This window comes from Lycium barbarum, chromosome 7 (assembly GCF_019175385.1).
Source record: "Lycium barbarum isolate Lr01 chromosome 7, ASM1917538v2, whole genome shotgun sequence".
NCBI lineage: Eukaryota > Viridiplantae > Streptophyta > Magnoliopsida > Solanales > Solanaceae > Lycium > Lycium barbarum.
Genome location: NC_083343.1, coordinates 102192044 through 102201449, shown reverse-complemented (window position 1 = coordinate 102201449; position 9406 = coordinate 102192044). Strand labels below are relative to the sequence as shown.

The 9406-nt window shown below is 38.2% G+C and overlaps 1 protein-coding gene across 2 annotated transcripts; it reads right to left on the bottom strand.

Moving 5' to 3' along the window:
• Positions 1 to 5616: 5616 nt before the first annotated feature.
• Positions 5617 to 8950, bottom strand: LOC132603657 (uncharacterized). 2 transcript variants are annotated; one of them, XM_060316798.1, is made up of 2 exons: positions 8567 to 8950; positions 5617 to 7087 (listed from the first exon to the last, which is right to left on the bottom strand). In XM_060316798.1, the coding sequence occupies exon 2, from the start codon at positions 7033 to 7035 to the stop codon at positions 5920 to 5922; it is 1116 nt and encodes a 371-aa protein (XP_060172781.1). In that variant the 5' UTR covers positions 7036 to 7087; positions 8567 to 8950; the 3' UTR covers positions 5617 to 5919. The 2 variants fall into 2 exon arrangements, with proteins under 2 accessions (XP_060172781.1, XP_060172782.1); XM_060316799.1 differs by lacking the exon at positions 8567 to 8950 and having other exon boundaries at positions 5617 to 6756; positions 6882 to 7015.
• Positions 8951 to 9406: the final 456 nt, after the last annotated feature.

Below are 9406 nucleotides of genomic sequence, written 5' to 3'. Positions count from 1 at the left end.
CTCAACAATAGAAGGCTTAGCTGGTGGAGTAGTTCTATTTACAAGATCAAGATCAAGCTTTCTTGGGTGATAAGTGTAGGAACCTAGACCCTCAAGCGCGTTTATAGTTTCCACGTAGCCCTCCATATCACAAGCATCAAAATTTATCAGAACTGCAATGAGAGCTTCTCCCAAACTTTCTTCTTCCATTTTATGTTCGACAGCGCCATCAATCCCATCAAACGAATCAATAACCGAGATACTCTCATAAGCGCTTGGCAACTTCATCCCCTTGCTTGCTTGGAAAACTACTTCTTCATTATTCACATGGAACTTAATTTCATTCTTTTCAGAGTCCATAAGTACTCTTCCTGTAGCAAGGAACGGTCTTCCCAAGATAATGGGAATATCTCTATCCACCGCACAATCCAGAATCACGAAATCAGCAGGCAACATAAACTTACCCACTTGCACCAACACATTATCTATAACCCCAACTGGCTTCTTGATAGATCTGGAATAGATACGCGCAAGGTAAACGACGGAACCATGTACTCACCAGACCAAAGGAAGAGGTCTCCTATACAATCTGTGGCCCAAGAATCTGTCTCTCTCCTACTTCATCCCAGCATAGGAGAATGCATGAAGCCCAATATTGCACGGAATGGTAAATGCCCCTGGATCTCCTTTCTTCTGAACTGTGGTGGAAGCAATAATTGAACTCACACGATAAGTTAAATTCACTATCTCATGTGGAACAGACCTTTTCTTCGTAAGCAGGTCTTTCACAAACTTAGCAAATCCGGGCATCTCTTTGACAGCATCTAAGAATGGAAAATTCAATGTTAACTGCTTCAACTGATCATAGAACTTCTGACACTCAGCATCATCTTTCTTTTTTGCTAACCTCTGAGGAAAGGGAGGCTTTGCGTTGTACATCTGAGTCAAAGGGCGAAGAGCCCCTTTTATCGTGTGTTTCCCTGTATCAGCAGCAACTTCTGGAATATCAGCAACTTTTTCTTCACCACGGGCTTCTTCATCAATAATAGGCACGTAAGAATGCACCTCTTCTTCCTCAACAATAGGATCTAGATCAACCACCTTCTTGTCAGCACTTTGAAGTATTTTACCACTCCTCGTGCTAATAGCAAAAGTACGTTCCACTCCCCCACCATTCTTCGGGTTTGGAATTGTATCACTAGGAAGCCCTCCTTTTCTAGCAGGATGTTGTTCTCTAGAAAGATCACGCATCTGCTGTTCAAGATTCTGAATAGCTGCTGAATGAGAGACCACCATCTCTAATAGCCTGGACAGTGTCTTTTCTGTGTTTGTCTGACTTGCCAACACTTTCTCAAGCGTTGACTCCAACCTCGAACTACCTTGATCATTAAACTTACCTTTTGGTGGAATGTAAGGGTTGGAACTTCTGTTCCCAAAATTACCGTTGTTGTTGTTGTATCTCCCTTGATTCAGTCCACCATAGTTGTTGTTGTAGTTCCCTTGGTTATTTTTGTAGTTCCCCTGATTGTATGACCCCTGTCCTTGTTGGGGCCTCCAATATCTCTGAATTGGCCCAGGAATATCCCCCTTCGCTATGTAATCTGCATACTGAACATTCTCAATTTGCGGAGGGGGGCCCTCTTGATACGGACCCTCTTGGACTTGGTACATTCCAGGAGGCATGCCTGAGATATCTTCACAAACATTCACCTTCTTTGCTTCTTTCCCGTCAAGCCTCTTTGTCAGTAAAGAGAGACTAGTGGCCAATTGTGCCAACGTCTGCTGCGTTTCTTGGCTGTCTTTCACAATATTTTGAATCAACGGTGTTCCAAGTGATAGCCCATCAGAATTACTTGAATGCCAGGCTTGCCTATGTGTAGTCAATCGATCAAGTATATCAGTAATAGTAGCATAGGACTTATTCATGAAACACCCGCTAGTAGCATTATTAGCTATCGCTTGGGTCATAGGATCCAACCCTCTATAGAACTTCTCCTTCAAAATCTGATCTGGAAAACCATGGTTTGGACTCCTATCCAAATATTCTTTGTACCTTTCCCAAGCTTCAAAAAGTTGTTCCCCATTACGTTGTTTGAACTCGTAAATCTGATCACGAATTTCAGCTCTTTTACTCGGAGGATGCCACTTCCTGAGAAACACTCTGACCATCTCTTCCCATGTAGCAATAGAGTTTCGGGGCATCTTTGTGAACCATTTCCTCACTTCTCCGGCTAACTAATATTTGAAGAGTTTCAGCCGAACTGCTTCTTGAGTCACACCCCGCTGGATATGCTGAGAGCACACATCCAGAAAGTTTGTTATGTGTTGGTGAAGGTCATCATCGACTGCATTCCGAAAGTATCCCTCTTGTTTGAGCATATGACAGATGGAATTATCAAACTTAATAGTAGTAGCAGTCACCCTCGGATGAATGATTGCAAATGCAAAGTCTTCATCTGCTTCTGGTTCATCAGCAAAAACATTCTCGATCGGAAGTTCGTTGTTGGCCATGATCACCTGGTTTACAAGGTAGCAAACAAGGTGTGTTGGAATATGACAAAGACTTTAAGAAGAGTAAACACTATTTAGTAATTTCAAAACCGTATTCCCCGGCAACGGCGCCAAATTTGGTATGCTCAAATTACACCTATTAATGGTATAACATGGACGTTGTCAAATATAGTAACCCAACGAGGTTGGGGTCGAATCCCACAGAGAATATGGTGTGAAAAGTTTACTAAACAGGTATTATACTAATCTTGCAATCATGGTGTATTCCAGAAAAGGGTTTTATAGTTGATTTGGTGTATGGACTAATTTAAAGTGACTGGAAATTTAAAGATGTAAGGGTAAAAAGAACCAAGGTTGTGTTCCCGTCAAATAAAGTGTATGATCATGGGTATCGATCTTGATATACTTCTAATGGACTGTTTGTATGGATGCACTTAACCTCTATGTGAATCTGAACTATTTCTCAATAAGAAAAGATTATTTCTTTCTATGCTTTTTCCAAAGATAAGAAAGTATGCATGAAGAACGGTTAATTATGCCAAGTAAATTCCTCTTATTCTTAAGTGAATTTATTAAACAAGATTTAAAGCCCTGAGTTCTTGTTATTTGTTTTTACTTAACCCTAGCTATTTCCCCAAATAAACTAAAGTTTATGGCGTTAGCTAATGTTTGCAACCACTAACTATATGATGAAAACGAAGAACACATAAACCCTAACAATCCATTATGCGTATAGCTTTCACGATCCCCAATCAAAACACACCCATCCTTGGGTTCACAACCTTAGTAAAGGTGTTTAGCTACTCATGGCAACAAGAAAACAATAAAAGATTGAAGATTGCATAATTGAATTATTGTATTGAACTTACGAATAAAACTTAAAAGTAATGAATGTAATCGTCTGGAAATCTTCAAAAGCAATAAAAACTCAAAAGAAATTACTAAAAGTTTAAAACTCCAGATGTCTGAAAAATAAAACCTAAACAGGTATTTATACAAGTCAAACTCGGAATAATCAATCCCAGTCCTGTTCCAGCTCGGCTTGCACTTCGACGGGTCGTCTTTGCACTTCAACGGTCGTCGAGCGACGATCTGAGTATACTTTTATCACTCTGCAGGAACTCCACCGTTGAAGCACTTCGACGGAACGTCGATCATGTCGACGGTACAAGTCGACGATTTGATGATGCTCTGATGATTTGTTACTTTGCAGGAACTTATTGACGAGGCAATTCGACGGACCGTCGAGCTTATTGACGGTCCGTCCTTATACTTGTCAGAACAGATTGCCTATTTTTCTCATTTTTTCGCTTTCCGAGCATTCTAACTTCACAATACCTGCACAACACACAAAAACATCAAACTAATACAAACTTGCTCGAAAACAAGTAAAACTTAGAGTTAAAAAGCATTGGATGTGCCAAAATTCCCGGCACATCAATACCATGTTAAGTTTCTGATTGGAAAGAAGAATTAAGAGAGTTGAATCTTGGAGAAGAAGAATAGTAAAATGTGTATTCATCCAACTGATAGTATGCAGTTGTGATATACAGTATATCACACAGTATATATACTACAACTAACTAACTTTTAAGTGTAACTAATTTCAGGATTAGTTAACTAACTAACTGAACATGTAAAATGACTAATCTGCCCTCTAGTCTACATTGCATTTCTCTCAATATCTACCTCAATATTCCACAACTCTCATATTTACTTTATGGAAGAATTTTTAGACCTATATATAGAGGTGTTTCTTCATTGAGTTGTGTAATAGTAAAATATTGTATCGTGTGAAGTGTGGGAAATATTATAATGCGTAGTGAGGTTGGAGTTGTGAAAGAAAGAGTTGAGAGGAAGAAAAGTATTCTAAGTCTCCAACTAATTCACTACATAAAGATAGTAATTTTATGTTGAAGGAAGGTGTTCTTATGGTGGCGCTTTGGACTCTTCAACCAACTTAGTTCGGAGTTGGTTGAGTCACACGACGTTGACCGACTGTTGTATCCTGGAGGGGACAAGTCAGAGTTATACTGCTGGACTGGTGAAGATTATGCCGCAGTGGGATTGAATTTCCTCAAGAGAGCAAGATATCTGTGCCTCAGCTTGAATATTTATTTATTCATTTTATTGTAATTTTTAACTATAATAATTTGTGGTATTTTCACCAACGCACATACACATAAAATGTATGTCAAAACTAGTTAGCCTACAATAAGTAGCATAGCAGGTGATTATCGTGTGGAGAAAGATTACATTCTAAGAAGAGGTCATGTATGAAGAAAAAATTCACTTCTTAACGTAAAGTCGGATAAAAATTCATAACAAGTTACCATGTAGGATCAAGCTTTCCTTTAAGATTCTTTCTGATACTATAGTGTCTAAATGTTCATTGGTCATAGACTCATAATTCAAACTTCTTTAAGATATTTTAGATACAACAATCACTCTTTTTAGTGAACTAAAAAGTTCTTCTTTTATGATTATCGAAACTCGAGCTATCTAAATAATGGATTTAGGGGCGAAGACTCCTACTAGGGGCGAAGACTCCTACTATAATCCTTACATGTACGATACTCAATATAGTTGGTATAATTACATTAACAGTTACATTGATAGTTTATCTTCATTCTCAAATCTATATAGATACTTACATGAGAAGTGGCTGTGAGAATTACAGTAACAAATATCTTTATAGGGCTATTTGTTGTGGTGAAAGTCAAAATAGTAGTGAAAACGAAGGCTCAAAGTTGAAACGGTACCCAAACAAAAGCCTCTAGTATCCGAACTCGCACGAAGGACATTGATAACTATGCTTTATAGGCGAACATCGCGCAAGCACCATAGTGATAACTCCATTCACCACCAAAATACAATAAGCAGATACTGCCTGTCTCCCATTTTATTTTATTGTTATTCCTCCATTCATTCTAGTTTACATGACAATCTTTCTATTTTAGAAAATTATAGAATGGTCAAACGCCATTTCATTTTCGTAACCTTATACAACTTTCAAGAATCAAATTCAATCAACTATCCAAGTTTCACACTTCGATCTGATGTATTTCCCATCAAAATAAATATATAGCCATTATTTTAATATTTTCTATTCTGCTATAATTAATAGGATTGTAACTCAAATCAACATTTAAAATCAAACGTTCAGTAAAAACTGTCATAAAATGCAACAAAAGTGTCACTTGGACAGTGCCCAATACTGGAAAAGCAGATACTAAGGTTAGTATCGGCAGAGCCTTCTATATGAAGAACAAAGCTTAGTATCTATACCGAAGTTGGACTATGAATTTTAAGAGGAAAAGAATGAAAGACACGAAACAAAAACTAACAGTCCGTAATAGGAGTGCGAGAGATGAGATGAATAACTAAAAGGCATGAGCTAAACTCTACAATTACAACCAAATGTTAAATTCATCTGTTCCGTCTCCGTTCCCTAGATGAACTTTGTGTATTAGGCGTGCGCCTTGACGACAAATTTGTGCTTCTTGTAGCTGTTGGCCTTCGTTCGTGGTTATCAGAACTTGATGCCGATCTTCTGGATCTCCTGTTTTGTGATCTAGCCCCACTCTCTGATAGATAGGTGTTTCCCCCACGAGCATAGCTTGGAGACCTATCCCGTGCCCAAGGCATCGATGGGAACTCACTCGGGAAAGAGAACGAGAGCTCAAATTCGAAATCCAGTGATATATTGATGTCTTCATCCAACCCCTCCTCAGCCTCTGAGTCAAATACACCACCATCAAGAGGCTGCTCTGTTAGGAAGTCATCTTCAGAAGAGTCATCATCAGATTCACTGAAAGCATCTTCAAAGTCCGTTTGAAGCTCGAAATCAAGTGATATATTGATGTCTTCATCCAATCCCTCCTCAGCCTCCGAGTCAAATAGACCACCATCAAGAGACAGCTCGGTTAGGAAATCATCTCCAGAAGAGTCATCATCAGATGGTGCTTGATACTCACTGAAATCATCTTCAAAGTTCCTTTGATGCTCCAATCTTGTCCACTCAGACTGCCGCGTAGGATCAGCCTCACAAGGCCTTTCAGAGGGATGTTCACGCCTTGCATGTTTTCTTAGTTCGGCATAATTACCAGTGAAATTACATGTCTCCAAGGCACAGCTCTTTGTTTTGGAGTTCATAAAATTACGAGCAGCCTCTACAACAATCCATCCTTCGATATGTCCCCGGCAAAGAGGGCAAGCAAGCTCAGGTTGCTGCTGCACATGAGACCTAGTTGCTCCTGATAATGCCTGTGATTTGTAAAATTGATCAAGACAATTAGAATGTCGATGACTTGTATCGCACATATAAGGCTGACAACCCTTGTCTCGTGAAGAACAAAGTAAAAGGACAGCATTGTGTGGATGCTCCATACATATTGGACACCTAGCTTCTTCCCACTCTCTTTCATTCCCGACTGGTGGCAAAGATTTCTGTGACTCGGGGTCAGATTTCTTTGAGCTGCAAGTGTATGGAGATGTCCTTGCCCGGTTGAAGGAAAAGGCATTAACCCTTTTATCTTTTGGCATGTTGAGATGATGGATTGCTGGACTGGCTTCTTCTTCAATGCACCATGCAACTCTGAAATGAGAAGAGAGAGAAAAAATAATCAATTACAGCTGACCATGAGTTCATATTCAGGAACACCACTGCACATAATTAAATGAATCATATATCATTTTAATCTGAGGGACAATCATTAAAAGCTGTCTCTATCTTTTGTTTGGAATGGGGAGGGGTCCGACGGACATCAAAAAAGGAAACATGTTCAACAACGTACTCTCATTCGAATATCCCATGACCAAAATGAATCTGCAAATTTTGCCTCTTTTTCTTGTAAACGACTAAAATCGGCGGATTCAAAAGCTAAATTGAGAAAAAAAAACGAAAGTGAAAAAAAAAAAAAAAAAACTAAATTATAAAAGCTAGAATACAAGATATCAACATTGACAACTGAAAATCACATTAATATCCACATTTGTCAACTTACAACTAAAGGTTTCTACGCTTTGAGAGCGTTCCTAGTCCTCACTCTTTCCCCTTAATGTTTACTCAAGTGAACTCCCACCTATTACCAATGGACTTCTTAAACTGAACCACTCGGGACGACTACAGAGCTGGATCACATGATTCACATATCCCTAAAATGGTCAAGTCTGATTATTCATGAGTGTACACACCAAATCCTCGTACACATTCATGCAACAAGTACTACTACGTCTTAGTTCGAAGCTAGTTGGCATCGGCTTTTTGTATCCTCTATATCCATTCTACTCCATTTGAAGTTTTGAACATGTTTCGTTGCAAAACTTCATAATTCTTCTCTTAAGGTTTTTCTAGTGTTAGAGATCAGAAATGATGTACGTATATTGCCTATCTGGATCTTCCACTTCCATATAGGCAACTTCTATTATTGTGCATATCCATGGCATCAAAAGTTCCATGAATTAGGCTATTTTCCCCTTTCAAACAATGAGAATGTGGAATTGTTCACATAATGCCAGTCTTGACCAACTCAACCTCGAGCTGATTTAATTTTCTCACAGCAGGTCAAAATCTTAAATTCTCCTCTAACACCGGACCTAATTGTGATTTTTGATTAACAAAATAATGTCTTTATTGGATTAATCATTCAGCATCCACCAACCATAAATCAATTAGTTAGGCTTAACTATTGTTTTTAATCTGCCATTAGGTTCCGCAATTGTCAATAAACTTTCTAATTTTGCTAGTATTTTTTACTAAATGGAATACAGAGAACCTTTACTTCTCAAAAAGCAAAACCCTAATTTATCAAAATACCAAGTATTAGAATCAGATGAACAGTAGAACACAACAGAACTGAACAAATGTAATATAATCATGTAACCGACCAATCTAATTTGGTACTGAAGCGCATTTATTGATTACTAACTTTAGAATTAACACATCACAAACCCTATGAAACAACTACCGTATTTAATTTAGATATTAAAAAGCACATAAGTAAAGATAACGATGAAAATTCGAAGCACAAATTAAGATAGAAATAACGTAAAAACTGCATAGAAGTGGACGAACCTCTTCTTCAAAGAAGTTTCTTGAAACAGAGAGAGGAGGGGGATGCAAATTTAATGGAGTGGGATCAGGTCGGTTTTGTTCATGGATAGCCCGGAAATTTAACCGAAGTGGGAGCAGCTGCGAACTGGTTGCGGTTTGGTTCAAAATTTAACCGAAGAGGAAAATAAAGCACAAAACTGATTCAGACTATACAGATATCATTTTCTAATTAGGTGGCATATAACTAAATACTTATTTAACTAATTTTCTTAATATTTCCTTTGCAATTAATTTTTCTCTGTCTTTATCCAATTTTCTTTTTCTTTTTCTTCCTTTCTCTTTCTTTCGTTTCTCTTTCTTATTTGTCTGCTCACAACACAGGCCATCATAACAGTTCTTCCCACATGGGGAAAAATAAGATTACGGAACAGTTTTTCTGAAAATGGGGAAAATACAAGTCAAGAAAGTTAAATTAATCCTTTTTTTTTTTTTTTAAATCAGTAAAAGTATTTCATTCATAACAAGGCCAAAACTGACCGTATAATAAGGGTAATACCAAAAAGTCAAGAATCCACAAATGATTCTCTACAAACTCCACCCATTCTTCTATACAACAAGGAACTTTATGGGTGCACCAAAAGAAAATAAGTGACCGGAGACTACTCCTAAGCTTAGCGAAACTCGCCTCTACCCCTTCAAAAGCTCTCCTATTTCTCTCTCCAAACAACCCACATCAACGCAAGAGGGACCACGTTCCATGCCCTACGTCTTCTCCTCCTCCTCCCGTTCCTCCAACAAAACATCAAATCTTTCTACCGTTTTCGACATTACCCAAGAAATTTTGAACCACCTAAACATATC